This window comes from Protopterus annectens, chromosome 13.part0 (genome assembly GCF_019279795.1).
Source record: "Protopterus annectens isolate FY-2018-M chromosome 13.part0, PAN1.0, whole genome shotgun sequence".
Classification (NCBI taxonomy): Eukaryota; Metazoa; Chordata; order Ceratodontiformes; family Protopteridae; genus Protopterus; species Protopterus annectens.
This window is the reverse complement of record NC_056747.1, coordinates 384745480-384762316: the sequence shown is the minus strand read 5'-3', so window position 1 is coordinate 384762316 and position 16837 is coordinate 384745480. Positions and strand designations below refer to the sequence as shown.

The 16837-nt window shown below is 41.2% G+C and overlaps 1 protein-coding gene across 1 annotated transcript in view; it reads right to left on the bottom strand.

Moving 5' to 3' along the window:
* GAMT (guanidinoacetate N-methyltransferase) overlaps positions 1-16837 on the bottom strand; it is a 306917-nt gene that overhangs the window by 153367 nt on the left and 136713 nt on the right. The window contains exon 3 of the mRNA XM_044054004.1: positions 11295-11358. Within this exon, the coding sequence (XP_043909939.1) occupies positions 11295-11358 (64 nt within the window). The remainder of the gene's footprint in view (positions 1-11294; positions 11359-16837) is intronic.

The window sequence follows — 16837 nt, the reverse complement described above, 5'->3', positions numbered from 1 at the left end:
AAGAAGCAGGAAAAGAGCAATTCTTAGAGGGCCAATGCCTACTTCACAATGGCAGAGGAAGCACATGGAGGCTTGCCTCTGCTTTAAGGTAGTACCTACGAATTTTAAAGATGCCCACTTTCGGCAACACATATCCAGAGTTGCTAATTAAATGGTAACAACTGAATATTTAAACAAGCTGTGGTTATATGCAGTTGCCCAGTGAGCAGTATATGGACATTGAGAGAGGGCTTATGGATGAAGCAACTAGGACACAGCAAAAACTAGCAACTGCCCTTTCAGTGATCGAAATTAATGATTTTTTGTTAGAACTAAGTACACACTTAGCACTACTTGAAAACAAATTAATGCAGGCGAAAAAGAAGAAAAGAGAGAGAGACTTTTTAGACTTCCAAAAGGGGAATGTCTTCTCGTGGCCACGGGAACCAATGAGAGGCAGAGATTCCGGCCAACCCACAAACATCAACCAATCACAAGCGGCAACCTCACTTCTTACTAAGTCAGCTGATACACCCAATGTCAGTGAGAGAGAGGAGAGCATTGATGTGAACGGACGTGCTTTCGGGTCTACAGAAAGTACAGGAGAAGGCTCAGGAGGTGAAAATAGAGACATTTCCACTGTCCAGGATGTTCGCAGGAAGGAGAAACTGATACATGAGATGGCAACAACGCCAGATGTTACAACTCCGTTTTGTCCTTTTCCATTGCCCTTCTGAGCTTTTCAGAAGCAAGCATGGAGCCCTCAGTCGAGGATGAGGAACGCAAGTCGTCGGAAGAGAGGCTGGAGTTCCAGAAAAAGATATTGCGACCGGTGAGCCGGACTTAGTGATTAATCTTTCCAGTTATGTTCTACATAAAACAGAAAGGGAACTTCTAAACAAAGGACTTTCGTTTATCCCAGCCAAGAGCATTGATTGTACTGAATTAATGTTGGACATTAAATTATTCACGAGGAAAGTTAGCTTAAACATGTTATATGGTGATAATGTGAGTAATGTAACTACAAGTTTTAGAAAACCATCCACTTTTACACCCCAGTTACATCCCTTGTTAGAGGTGTTTGAGAAAGCTTGTGAGAGGGATTTACTGAACTTATTGGAGAGAGGTAGAGCTGATAGGAAAGATGTACTTTACAATTTGAATGTCAGGGAAAGAGAAGCACTCAAGACTCTTCAAGGCAATGAAGGAATTGTTATTAGGCCCACCGATAAAGACGGAGCTATTGTTTTAATGGATAGAAATGTTTATGCAAGTAAAATGAGTGATTTATTGGGAGAGCAAGGGACCTATCAGAATTTGAATGCTGTACAGTTAGATAGGATTATAAAAGATGTACATAGCACATTATATGACATGTTTATATCTAATGCTACAGATTTTGAGCTGTATAAGTATTTTTTGATCGAGAGACCTGTGATTCCAGTTATAAGGGTACTACCTAAGGTACACAAATGTTTGCTAAATCCTGCCATAAGAGCTATTGTCTCGAGTAAAGGATGGCTAACAGAGTCTGTATCTATTTATGCTGAGAAGCAATTAAAACAGGTAGTTGATGCGACAACAACAGTGATAAGAGATACTCAGCATTTCTTGGAAACTCTGACAGAGTATGTGACAACAGGAAGTGATATATCCTCAGATTTGTTAGTTACTTTAGATGTCACCTCATTGTTCACTAGTATACCAAATGAAACAGGTGTTGAATATATGAGGTTGTTCCTGATAATAGAAACTTATGCCAAGAGATTTGATCATTAGATGTGCAATGCTCATGGATGTTATCTTGAATAACAATGTCTTTATATATGATGGCAACTATTTTCTAAAATTGAGAGGTGTAGCGATGGGGACTCCATCCACCAATTCTTATGCCAATTTAGTAATGGCGTATTGGGAGGACACTTTTGTGATGCAGAATACACAGTATACAACTCAGATCAAATACTATAAACACTTTGTAGATGATGTTTTTTGGTTTGGAGGGGTGATGAGGATAGTTTAAAAAGTTTCATAGAGTATATAAATGGCACTACCACTTTTCTCTCTTTTACAGGGAATTGGTCCAAGAAAGAGAAGACTTGTCGGAAGAATGCATTGTTACATTGCACAAGCATGCACCCTCCACACATCTATCGAAATATAGTTAAAGGTCAGGCCCTAAGGGCCTCCAGGCTCACCAGTGAAGATTTTGAGTTTCAGCTCAGGTTAGACCATTTATAGAATGAATTTAAGGAAAGAGGGTACCATAGCTATGAAACTGATGATATTCATGATGAGATTGTGACCAGAAGGGACACCACAGGTAAACCATACATTAAGAGAAATTGAGAGAGATTATGTACAGAGACTAATGGAACCAGAGGTACTGGCAATATCAATAGGATAGTGATACCCTACACAAACAATAGTAGAAAGATTAAGGAGATCATTCACAATAATTGGGACATACTCACTTTGGACAGTAAAGTCAGAGAAGCAGCAGGGAATACACCAAATCTTACATACAGGAATACTCAGTCATTGAAAAGGATACTGTGCTATGAGAAAACTGGAAGGGATAGGACCAGATCTGTCAGAGTAGGGAAGTTTCCATGTAGGCCATGGAACCATTGCAGTTTCATGTCTGGGAGCAAGGCATTTCTTCACCCTGACAGAGGTCATGTATTTTCTTTTAAGATATATGCAGACTGTAAGACAAGGGATCTCGTATATCTAGCTGTATGTCAGAAATGTAGTTGCTTCTATGTTGGGAAAACCAATAGAACACTGAGAGAGCGTGTGAGGGAACACATTTATGCTATCAGTAGAGAAGATGAGAGTAATGCTCTTGCAAGATATGTAATCCATACAGATACAACACACAAGTTTCGGTTAACGGTGATGGAATTAATTACACAAAACGGTGAGGTTAGGTGATGTCAGGAACCATACTGAGAAGCAGGAAGCTAGATGGATCCTGAGGTTACAAGCAGATAGCTTACACGGCCTAAATGATAGGGTTTCCCTGAAACTCTTCCTTAAAGATAGACCCCTTACTCACTAGTCACTTTTAATGGGCAGACCCCTATTTATTACCTTGGTACACAAGTATGATTACATGTTTTTATATATACACGAGTATGAAGTTTTTATGGAATAGAAGTTTTTATATGGAATAGCAGATTTTATGGTAATGACATTTTACTGACATTATGAATGTTAAATGGCTAGAATAAACATGTTTATAGATGTAGGACATTTATATGAATGCCCATATGTTATATGTCAATTATTATATATATTTTCTATGCACATTTTATTAGTTAGTGTGTATATATATATATATATATATATATATATATATATATATATATATATATATATATGTGTGTGTTTGTTTTAATAGCATGTACACATTTGCATATGCTTTCTATATGCATTGTTATGTGATGACACACTACATTCTTAAGTATTGTAAGCAATACTAGGCAGAGATGATTTAATTGATTTTTGATTACTGCATTAATTAATGATGTAATGGGATGATTTTGATTGGTGCAAGCTGGTTAAACCTGCCTTTATACTGATGTACTATAGAAGGAGTACTTTTTAAGTCTGAAGAAGCGTTCAGAGAAAAGTGAAAGCGCTTACTGGCCATTGTTCTGTGCTCTTTGTGTGAATAAAAAGGTTTTCATCAGGTCGGCTCTGTTTGTCGTGGTGTGCCTCTGGAGTTTTTTTTATTGGATTTGCTCTTTTGCTTATTAGGGGCACTTTATCCAGAGCTGTGTTCTGTTTGCCTTAAATGTCGATTTTTGTACATGAAGAAATGTCGATTTGTGTTCATTAATTAATGTCAATTATTATACATGAATAACTGAATAAATGTAGATTGTTGTACGGTGTGGGTAAATAAGGCATCCCCTGATAATAAGCCTTAATGCGCATTTCGCCGGGAGAAAGAATATAAGACCCGGTCTTATTTTCGAGGAAATACAGTAGATATATATATATATATATATATTAGAGATACTTTGGAAATCTTTAAAAAAAATTGTATAAAGCAGAGAAATGTATAGAAACCAAGAAAGAACACAGATGAAAATATTTGTGGAAGATTTAATTATGCCAAGGTTAGAGGAAGATAAGGATCAACAACTAATCAGGAGGCAATTCAATAAAAATGGTGATGTGCAGTCAAATCAGCAAGGAAGTCTCCAGGAACAGATGGCATTCCTTTGGAAGTTAGGAGGGAAGAACAGGATAAAGATCTGGAAGATTTTGTTTTAACAACATTTTAAAAGGAGGGGAAGCACCAACATATTTTTAAACACATTTATTAAATTATCACTTAAGATATAGGCAAATATACATTAACAGAAAACAAACCATGTTAACATTATTGTGTTTACATACATTATGCATCACAAATCTTTTCTTTCTTCGTAACTGTCATCAGTTTAACATTACATAATTTTTTGAATTTCTGCCTTCCCTTAAACCTCATTCCTGAACATTATTCTGCATGTATTTTTTCCACAATTTCCATGTCTTTCTATGTAATTTGCTCTTTCCCTTTTTAAAGATCCATATTCCAGTTCTTTAGATCCAAAGGATGCCTACCTCCAGACCCCTACAGAGAAGGACCATAGGCAGTTCCTTTGCTTCAAGGGCAGTGACTTTTCACCACCAATTCAGTGCCTTGCCCTTTGGCTTGCCCACTGATGCCAGAGTCTTTGCAAAATATCTGGCTGCATACATAGCCCCTTGCAGAACAAAGGGCATCCACATTTACCCATATTTGTATAACTGCCTCATTGGGGCATCCACATTGGAGGAACTGAGGGGATCTCTCCAGCTGACCAATGGAATGCTTCTCCAGTCTGGAATTCACTCTCAACCTACAGAAATTCATTCCCCAGTCCTCCACCAAACAGACCTTCCTGGGTGCAGAATTGGATTTCAGGGATCAGGAGGCATACCTGCTACAGGACAAAGTCCTGTTCCTGACCCAGTACCTCCAGACTATCCAAGAAAAAAACAATACTTCCATCAAGGAATTCTTCAGGATTCTGTGGTTTATTGCCTCTTGCATTCTCATGATACCTGTAGTCAGGCTTACATATGAGAAAAATACAGTGGTATCCCAAGAATACCTGGTACCAGCATCAGCAATCCTTACAAAAACAAATTCCCTTCATCCCCTGCATCAGGAAGGAACTCCTTTGGTGGATCCAAGCATGACAACTGAATCAGTAAATGTTCTTCCAGATGCAGGTGGGGACTAACCTGGAGTTCCTATTCAGGAAAATGGTCATGCAGGGCAACTGGGACAGCAATTTCTGGGCAAAACACATCAACTTAAAATAGATGATGGTAGTACAGACAGCACTTGTGGCCTTCAAAAGAAAATGGACAGCAAGGAATCTGCTGCTGAGAACAGACAATGCCACAGTACCGTGAAACATCAACAATCAGGAAAACAGTCATTCCTACCCCCCTCCCCCCATATCAAATAGCCATGCAACTCTTGGATCTGAAACAGGAGATGGAATTAATCCATGAATGGATGCTCATGACATGCACATGAGACTGGGACAGGCGTAGACCTTTTTGCCTGAGAACAAAATAGGCAAATTGAGAACCTCTGCTCAGGGACTCCACTAAAAAAAGCCTAGAGAATGGATGCTTCTACTTCCCTTGGACAGGTCTGTTTCTCTATTCCTTTGCTCCCCTATCCCCCATTCCTTCAGAAAATCAGAAAGGGCAGATCAAGGGTGATTTTAATAGCCCCTTTGGCCCAGTCAGCACTGAGTCTCCATTCTCCATAGCATGGCCAAGGAAGAACCATATCTACTACCTCTGAAACTTGACTTTCTGACTCAGAACAAGGGATGTGGCATGGTGGATGATATGATGCTTATACCCTTCAGACACCTCTGTAAAGACATTTTACAAATCCTCAAGGAAGCCAGATGACCAAGTAGCAGAAAATCATACATTTCAAAATGTCTGTAATTCTTACACTGGTGCATGGCCAAAGGGCAGGAGCCACTACAAACCAGGCTGCCACAGGTCCTGCACTATCTGATACAACTCTGATCTCTCATTTTTGTTTTTCTTTTTTAACTCTGGACTCTCTTATGCTTCCACAAAGATCCATACCTCTACAATCTCAACTTGTCTGCCTATTCACCCACCAATCTTTTCTCATCATGCCATCAAACACATTCTCAAGGGTATTAATCATTTCAAACCATCAAGGAGGACTCCCGTCTTCAACGGGCTCAAATTTTGTCCTAAAAATTCATCTGATCTGTTTTTCAACCTGCCGCCATTGCAGATCTCAAAATTTCAACTTGGAAAACTGCCCTCCTGGTATCTCTCACGTTTGCTAGGAGACTCTCTGAGTTACAAGCCCTTATGTGTAGGGAGCATATCCTCATATTTCATAAAGTCAGAGTCTGTGTATATACCACACTTTTATGCCCAGGGCAGTACCCAAACCTTCGCTGAACCAGTTCATCAACCTGTCTCCTTCCCAAATCCTCAGAACAATGGGGAAACAACCCCACATTCATGAGATGAAAACAGACTACTCAGATTCTACTTGCATATGACAAAAACACACAAAAAAATCTGATCAGCTGTTTATGGCTTTTGCTAAAAATAAAAAAGGGAAAACAGTTAATAAACAATTTCTAAGTGGATTGCCAATTGCATTGCCTTCTGCAGCAAACAGCATGGGAAGGCAGTACCAGGTGAGATAAGACCACATTCCACTAGGGCAACAGCATTTTCCACTGCCATCCTCAGAGGCCTACCTACTTATTCCATTCTGGAAGCAGCCACATGTTCCTCAGTCCATGCATTTTCCTGGCTGCTGCTCCTAGAGCCATGGCAAGGTTTGCCTCAGCTGTACTGCAATAGATCATCTTCCTTGCTCCTTCTGACCATGCTCTCATCTCACAGTAGTGCTGGAAATCTTGGAGACAAATTATTGCAACAGTGAAGTGCAATGAATGTAGTACAGTTGTGTAGGTACTTACTAAAAATGTAGATGCTTGAATGTTTTCACTGTTGCTGTACCTACTTCCTCCCACCAACACCCTCTTTTCTTCTGCTTCTCTTTCATGGTGGGGTGGGTACCCTTATCCACTGTTAAGACCCTTTAACCACTCCCAGTTAGGTCCCTTTCTCCTCCCAAGTTGGTCTGGGCACAAATCTGGACAGGCCATGCTCTTGGCTGCCCTGCAGATAGTGGGACTCTGGTCAGAGGGCAAGAAATACCTGAAGAAATGGCAGTGGTCAACAACCCTTTATACTGCAATGTCCTGATGTCAGAAAGGAGGGTGTCTGCCAAGCCTGGGGTAAGAGAAGAGTCTCTGGAATTCAGGCTGGCCTCAGACTTCCACAGGCAGGAAGTCTCATGACTAATTACTGCAACAGTGGAGACATTCAAATATCTACATTTATGGTAAGTATTTACACAATTATAATTTCTGTTGACTCCAGTCCCACTCTCAGGAAGGTAACCCAGGAGGTAGAAGTAAGGTGGGATGTCTGAAGGTTTAGGGACAGACCTGTTTTCTGTAAGCAGTCCATTGTGATTTGAATGGCTGTTTTGTTCTCCAAAAGTGGGATCGTGGTTTAAACAATATAGGTAAGGAAAATGTGCACACCATTTATTCTGCAGAAAACAATCACTGCAGCCAAGCACTTGTAAAGACCCTGGGTGTAGCAGATAAGCCAAAAGACAATGCAAGAAACTGGAATGAGAACCCCCCCCCCCACCTCAAAATGCAGAAACTGTATGTGTCCCCATTCTATGGACATGTGGAGATAGGCGTCCTTCCAATCCAGTTATCATTAGGGTTCCTGGGAAGATCAAAGGTAAAACTTTTAGTAATATCAGTATTTTAAATTTTTGTACTGGCAGGGATTTGTTTAGTCTTGAAAAGTTTATAGAATGGGTTTCCAAGTCCCTTATTTTCTTGGGGCAAGGAAATCTGAGTAAAAAAAATCCTCCCCCCTTTCTCTTACCAATTTTTTAGAGCCCCTTTTTTTTTAGTTTCATCTCTGTGTGGATGTATTAGGTGTTATTGCTGTGTTGTGTTGTGCCAGTGCCACAGCAATAAGGAATGCTGGGAGTTTTTTTTAATGAAACTGTAGACAGCAGCCTGATCTTATTACTTGTAAAAAAATCTATTTGTCTTGGGTAATTTCTTTCCATTGTCGTGCAAATAGAAAGAGTCTTCCTCTTATTGTCACAGGGGAAAGGGGGGAAGGAAAGGGTTAGGATCAAACTTTGTGTGGTAGGGGGGAGATCCCGTGCCCAGTTTTTCTCCCTGCTGGGCATTGGGTATGAACCCCCCCCCCCAGTCTACTTCAGGCAGGAATTGGTTTGTAATTTTTTGTAAACTTACCTTTTCTCCCCTTTCTATGGTTTTCCTTTGTGTTGCTTGGGAAGAAAACAACAGTTTTTGCTAGGGTAATTTCTAACAAATCTCAGTTATGGTGAGAACTGAGAAAAGTATTTAAAAGAGTTTGTGGGTTTTCCCTTCTCCTCCATCTTTTTAAAAATGTTTCAGGTGGAAGCCAAAAAAGACACTCCTTATCCAAAGGTGCATCCAGAAGCTCTGACTTAATATGTCCAGGAAGGGGCTGGCCCCTCATATAGGCATGTCTCAAATTACTGATCCTGTAGCAGCTACCCTGCACACTTCATGGAATGCCCAGTAATCTGGGAACTAAGGTTGCTCAAGTTCAGCCATTCCTTTATAAGACCCTTATCATGAACTGTCTCTGCTTTATGTTTCAAATGTTCATGGATGGATTCCTGGTATTTGAACATGTTGAAATGGCAGTTAAGAACCGTAATGGCCAAGGTAGCTGGGATGTATGTTTTCTTACCAAACCAAAAACTCTACTCTCCCTGTCATATGGTAAGGGATTCATGGATTCATCCTCATCAGATGCCTTTTTGGAATCAAGAGATACCACAGCTGGATCCACATCTGGGTTCTTATACAATCAGATGCCGTTTTGGAATCAAGAGATCCACATCTGGGTTCTTATACAAGTATTTATGGCACTTGTGAACCTTGTAGAAGTAGACAGGATTCCTAGGGGGCAGTGATTATGGAGTCTGGCAGCAGGGATGATGTACCATGGCAACATCATCCAGGACTTCAAGAACTGGAGGAGTAGCAAGGAGTCTGGGTTCAGCTAGGCCCAGAAATCTCCTATACCTGATCCGGGCCTGGGAGAATTCTTGACTCTGTTTGAAAGATTCATTCATGATATGAAAGATGTCCTCAAAGGATAGCTCCTCAGGTGGCATGGTTAATGTGAGGATGTTTTCAGATTCTAAGTCAAAGAAAGAATTAGGGGTGAGCTGATCCACACAGGCTAGTTCCTCTGCTTCAGAGTTAGAGGAATCTGCATCCCCCTGGTAAGAAGGCAGATTTCCTTTTAGCAGTGGGGATTCCATCTTTTTTTAAGGTGCCATCTGTCTGTTTTCATAATGTCCATGAAATTCTGAGCCAGTCTGTAAAGCTCCTGCAAAGTGATCTGGCTATATCGGGTTTAAGACCCAGACAGCAGAGGCCTGTACAAACCAACCACCATACATTTTGACTTAAAGGAGGCATGGGTCTTACCTTGGGTGCAGAATCAGAATGGAAGGCCTCAGATCACGGACAGGCAACCACAACCTGAATCTGGTCTCCCTCAGTTGCCTCTCCATCTCAGTAACCATTACTCATGCATCAAATACCACTGCCTACGAAGCAGCTCCAGACCAACAGACAAGGTGGCTTTGGCTTGACAGGATTTTCACATGATCAATGAGAGTGGCAGCCTCCTGAGGGGTTGCACCAGAGGTCTCCACCTTACCAGTAGTTAGATATGGGGACTGCTAAAGCACTTTGCTGCTATCCATGATTTCAAGCTGAGGGGAGCTGTTGGACACTGAAACAGAGTTGGCCTCCTGAATACTGTTCTCTTTTGTACACTCTTTCTTATAGAGTTCAGAAGCAGGATTGGCACACACTACTTTGCACCCAGGCCAACCACATGACATTTGTTGTAAGTAATTTTCCAATAGCTCTGTCCTATATTTAAAAGTTCTCGTGTTAAAATAAGCACACTGGAAATAGACGGGCATGTCATGCTCTAAACCCAAGCAAAAGAAAAAAAAATGTATGGAAATCTCTATGAGGAATTTGTTTCCCAAACCTAAAAGACAATTATTGACTTTCACTGATATCTACAAATTCCACCATTAAGAAAAAGATAGAAAAAATCTGTAATGACTTTAGGATAACCAGATGGACTGACAACATGAAGATAGAAAGTTAGATGTTCATTGTTCTGTGGCAAAAAAGAACTGAAAATGGCACCAGCCAACTTACTCTTTACGCCACCAACATGTTGTCATCAGAAGGGGAGTGAGTCCACCTAGCCATTAAGTAGAGGAAAGCTCGGGTATCTGAGCTGATCTTGGGCTGCTTCAAGCTAGAATTCCCAAGAGTCAATACTACAGTAATGAACAACAATGAAAATCAGCACCAGTTATCATTTATGGCAATGGCCTCTAAGAAGCACAGACACAGGCATGTACATATATGTTCACTAACACACAGAAAAAAAGGTAGCTTCCTGCATACCATAGTCTCCCAGCTTCAAAGTACTTGCTCAGAAACCTGCCCCTCCCCACAACAAAAAAGTTCACTACAAGGGAACATTTTTTTAGAGTATTGCTTCTACTATGTATCCCCAAAGAACTACTGGTTGAGATTCCAGCTAAACCAACACAACCAGTCATATGTTTCAACCTGATGAAAAACTTGCAGGAAGGTAAGCCCTCCTGCACCCTCCCTTATTTATATACACCAACTGTACAGTTGCAAAACCACAGAGAAAAAGAGAACTCTCCAACTCGGCATGGAATCTGTGCCATTACTGAAACAGAAACTGCACCAGCAATGATTTCTTATGAGAAAGTGTACACTATTTGCAAATCTTCCAACTGTGACTGAAGAACTGCAATCTCCTCCACTTTCTAAGCAAGTACTTTCCTACCACCTGCAGGAAAGCTATATTATGGAGGGGATCATCACCTCACTTTTTTACTGGATGTCTATCAGTGCAGTGGTAACCCAACCCCAGGGCAATTTATGATATTTTGTGCCAATAATGCTATTACCGGGATTTTGGTCAAAGCAGGTTGCTACCGATCACACTTCCTCATAACTATATTCTGACTGCTTATACTAAAACACAACTTAAACAATGTTAAGAGTAATCAATCTTACCATCAAAATGGCCATCTGGTAAGGTGGAAACTACATCTTCCCAGAGTCCTTTCAGTGGTACAATCTGTAGGAAGTAAGCATTGATATTTTAGAATGTTCTTTTAGAAAACAGAATGGACTAAAACAAAACTGCTCAAATTAACCAGGACTTGTTTAGGTTTAACAATATAAAAACAATATTTTCTGGCTTCACTGTTTCTTAACACATTCAAAACATTTTCTTCCTTTGGAACTCTTCTTTGGCCTCCAGAACTATAACCTTCTCTACCTTCTGTTTTGTTAACTTTCTTCCTTAGATTTATTTACAAGACTCACAATACCCGAGTGGCAGCATGCAAGCACACACACACACACACACACACACACACACACACACACACACACACACACACACACACACACACACACACACACACACACACTTTTAAGATGATCCTCCTGTTTTCTTAAGTGCATGCATTTTACCACTCTAATTTCCTGACTTATGTCTCCTTTAAAAGCAAACTAGTCAAGCTCCTAAAATTTGTTTCTGACATTTTAAACACCTCATTCATATTGGCTGCACTGTGAAGAACAAGCACAGTTCAGCCAGAAATGTTGAACATTTGATTTAATACTCCACATACATTGCTTTAAGAACTTAATTGTTTTGTGAATATGCATATTATATAGATTTCATTTTACTTTTGTCACCACTGTAACCATAAGCAAGTTTATTTTTTACCAGTTTGAGTAAGCTGACATGGGGGAACATTTTTAGATATGACTTGGGCATGCAAAGTAAAAAAATAATAATAATAAAGAAGCGACAATGTTAAGGTGAAAATACATAAATGCAAGGTGGAGAGCAAGACTGAGAATGCCATCTGCTGCCTTACTCTGCCATAAGTCTTATTTTTCACATTTTAGAACAACTTAGTTATTAAGTAGTAAAGTCGGGATTCTCATTCTCACTGTTTTTATTCTGTTTTCATACTTTAGTAGTAAACTCTCACTTCATTTATTCAACTTTTTGTTCAAGATGACAACACTATCCACTACCATCTCTGAAACTGCAGGGAAGTCTCTCAGAAAATTCAACAGTGGAAGTGTTTTTTTTTTCTCTTGTTTTGTTCCAGAGTCTTCTGACCATCAGGTCTTCCCCAAATCAGACTTGCATCCATTTATTCCCTGCTAAGCTTTTAAGACTGACCTACATATCAAGCCTGTGATTACAAAAGCTAACCAGAGGCTAGACATGTTATGCAAAACTAAAGCATTCATGACTGACAATACCAGAAAGTACAGTTTTGTACCTACCATAAATGTAGATGTTCGAGTGCTAATACAGCTGCAGTCATAACAGATGGGTTCTCCTGCCATCAGGCGGGTCCTCGGTCGGCCGAATTCCGAAGTCTAGGTCCGGCGTCGGTTGTCGTCGCTTCTTCCCTGATGTCAGTGCGACAGGGGTATAAAGGAACCAGCTGACGCCATTTTCTTCAGTTTTTCTTGCCCCAGATGTCAGGTGCCCCCAGAAGGAAGGCAATACATAAATTTGTGTAATAATGCAGTGCAATATAATCAAAATACAGTAGTTGCAAGCAAATACATCATAAATGAATACCCCAATCAGGTTGTATGAGGATGTGTTAGCCTATAGGCCTGTCCCAAGAGGGGAAGGAGGAGGAGGAAACCTGGACTGCAGCTGTATTAGCACTCGAACATCTACATTTATGGTAGGTACAAAACTGTACTATGTTCATCGTGCATACAGCTGCAGTCATAACAGATGGGTAGAATCCCAAAGCTAAGAAAGGGGTGGTAGGCACTAGGTGGAACTAGTAGGAGCCAAAATGCCCTGCAAGACTGCAGTGGCAAAGCCTGCTCTAGATTTGGAGTATAATGGTAGGTTGTAGTGCTTGGAGAAGGTATGCACAGAACTCCAAGTGGCTGCTTCCAAAATATCCTTGGTAGGAACTCCTCTGAGGAAGGCTGTAGAGGTGGCTGTGGCCCTGGTGGAATGAGTTCTAATGCTTGTAGGTACAGTTTTGCTATGAAAGGAATAGCAAAAGCGTATACAGTGGGCTATCCATTTTGAGAATGTCTGTTTAGAAATTGGCTTTCCTGGAGCTCCTACCGCATAGGACACAAAGAGCTGTTCTGATTTTCTGAAAAGCTTTGTTCTGTCCAAATAATAACGCAGTTGTCTGTGGATGTCCAAGGAATGTAGTAATCTCTCCCCTTTGTTTTGAGGATTAGGATAAAAAGTAGGTAAATGTATGGCCTGATTTAAAGCTACCCTGGATACCACTTTAGGCATAAAGGACGGGTTGGTTCGTAAGGAAACTCTGTCCTGATGGAAGATGATAAAAGGCTGGACAGCCATGAGAGCCTGTAGTTCTGAAACTCTATGAGCTGAGGTGATAGCCAGAAGGAAAGCTGTTTTCCAGGACAAATATTGCAAATCTGATGAGGCAGCTGGCTCAAAGGGAGGCAAGGTCAGTTTTTCCAGAATGAAATTAAGATCCCAAGCAGGTATTGGTTGTTTCCTTGGAGGTCTTAAATTCTTAGCCCCTCTGAGGAACTGTCTTAAGAGAGGGTGAGAGAATAAAGGTGGATCAGTGTTGTATTATGCAGAAATGGCTGAGGCATGGATTTTGATGGAGGAGAATGAAAGTCCACTGCTTAGCAGCTCAGCCAAATATTGTAGTATTTGAGGTAAATTCAGTTTTCCAGGATCCTGGCCCTTTTTCTCATTCCAGACACAAAACCGTTTCCATTTTGCAGAGTAAGCTTTTCTAGTTGATGGCCTTCTGGCCTCCAAAATGACATCCTGCACCTCCTTGGAGAGTAGGGCCTGTTGTGATGCTAAGGAATCTTCCATGCGGCTAGATTGAGTGTTTTTAGCTGGCTGTGAATAGTTTTGAAGCTGTGCTGAGTCAGAAGAAGAGGCATTAGAGGCAGGGTCCATGGTGGGGAATGCGTCAGGCTCCTCAGGAGTGGGTACCACTGTTGCCTTGGCCAGTCCGGAGCAATGAGAATCATCTTTGGTCTGTCTGCTCTGGTTTTCAATAGAACTTTGGGCAGCAGAGGAAGAGGTGGGAAGGCATAAACTGTCATTGATGTCCAACTGAAAGAGAGAGCGTCCACTCTCCAGGCCTTTGGATGGAAAATCCTTGAGCAGAATTTTGTCAATTGATGATTTTTGTGGGAGGCAAAGAGATCTATGTCTGGCCTTCCCCATTTTTGGATTATTTCTGTAAAAACTTTTGGATGCAATTTCCATTCGTGTGGATCTGTCATATTCTTGCTTAGGTTGTCTGCCAGCGTGTTTTCCTTGCCTGGCAAGTACTGTGCTTGTAGTTCCATTTGTAAGTCCATGGCCATGTTCCAAAGTGACATGGCCAGTCTGCATAGGGGGTAAGAATGTGTTCCTCCCTGTTTGTTTATGTACCACATAACTGTGGTGTTGTCCGTTCTTATCAATAGTTGACCTGGTTGTAGAAGGTCCTTGAAAGCTATAATAGCATTTATTACTGCTAGCATTTCCTTTTGATTGATGTGAAGGTGCTTTTCTTTTTGGGACCATTTGCCCTGAATTCAGCGATCTGTCATGCGCGCCCCCCAGGCGTAGTCCGTGGCGGCTGTTGTGATGACTTGATTTGCTTGAGGCTTGCTGAATGGAAGACCTGTGTTTGTTTGACATGCTTGAGCCCGCCACAGAAATTCCTTTTGCAGATATGGAATTAGTGGTATTATTGTTTCCAAACTGTGGCTGTGTTGAGACCATATGTTTTTCAGGTACCATTGTAGTTTCCTCATATGCAGCTTTGCACATGGGATTAGTAAGATGCAAGATGCCATGAATCCCAGAGCCTGCAGGATTTTCCTTGCAGTCAGCCTGGTGCACTTTGCTAGTGTTCTGAAGTATTGAATTAGTTGCCCCTGCTTCTCTGGCGTGAGGTAGGCCATCTGGGTGTTTGTGTCCAAATTGGCACCCAGGAAAATTATCTTCCGAGAGGGTATTAGCCTTGATTTCTTTTTGTTGACTGTGTATCCCAGAGAGTTCAACAACATTATTACATAAGCCAGATGTTTCAGAAGAATGTGCTTGCTGTCCGCTTGGATCAGGCAGTCGTCCAAATAGGGGTATATTTGTATCCCTTGAAGTCTGCAGTAGGCAATTACTGATGCCAGGCATTTTGTGAATACTCTGGGCGCAGTAGATAAGCCAAAGGGCAATGCAGAGAATTGATAATGGGTTGAACCTGCAAGAAATCTGAGATACCTTCTGCAATTTTGTCTGATTGGGACATGCAGGTATGCCTCCTTGAGGTCCAATGTTACCAGCCAAGACTCCTTGCCCAGCATGGGAAGAAGTTGCTATAGAGTGAGCATCTTGAATTTTGGTAAGAGTAGAAATGTGTTTAGGATGGATAGGTCCAAAATAGGTCTCCAATCTTTTCCCTTCCTTGGTACCAGAAATAGCCTGGAATAAAAACCTTGACCTTGTTCGTGCGTAGGTACCTCTTGAATAGCTTTCATGTTTATGAGATCTGTAATTTGCCTTTGTGCCTCTGCCCTTTGATTGTGTGGCAGGTTTGGCATGCCTCTCATTTTTGGAAGGGTGTGAAAATGGAATTTGTAGCCTCTGTTTATAATGTCCAGGATCCATTTGTCCCTTGTGACAATATGCCAATTTTTTGAAAATAATGCCAGCTTTCCTCCTAAGGGGGCTGCCATTTGAGACTTGGTTGGCATGCAAAGGGGAAAGTCATTGGGTTTGCTTTCTGAAAGATTGCGAGTTATGCTCACCACCTCTTGTGTAGGAGCTTGCCATTGTCTGCCTCTAAACGATCCTTGGGATTGTCCTCTGCCCCTCGGGCGCCTGTATCTGCCTCTTTGGGGTCTGTCCGTGGCAGGAAAGGACCAGTTTTTGGAAGGCCAATTTCTACTAAAACGTGGGGGTTGTACCTGTAGAAAATCTTTCACAGTTTGCATTGATTTAGCCTTTTCCTCCATTTTCCTTAATACCTCCTCAGCATTAGCACCAAATAGTACATCCTTTTGAAGAGGGGCGTCTAGTAATTTAGCTTTGACATGATCAGGCAAGGCTTGTTCCTTGAGCCAGGCATGCCTACGTATGACTGATCTTGTAACAGCAGCTCTACATGAGGCCTCTAGAGCATCAAAACCACATTGTAAGGTATGCTTACCCACTTGTTCTGCACTATGCATCAAATCCTGCAACTCCTTCAAGTCTGGTTGTTCAGGTTGTGACATTTTACTTTTCAATTGTGATAACAAAAACTGTTGGTATTTTAGCATATGGAACTGACAGTTTAAGGCCCTCATGGTTAAGGTAGCCAAGGTATATACCTTTTTTCCCGACCTTTCTAAGGATCTGGAATCTCTCTCGGAAGGTAATGGATTTTTAGCATTGGAGGCCTTAACTCCCTTGGGGCCCTGTGAGATGGTTTCTGGGTCAGCAGCATGGCTTTTGTATAGAAATTGGTGTGAGTCAGGAACCCTGTAGTACCTGTCAGGCTTAACTGGAGCTGGAG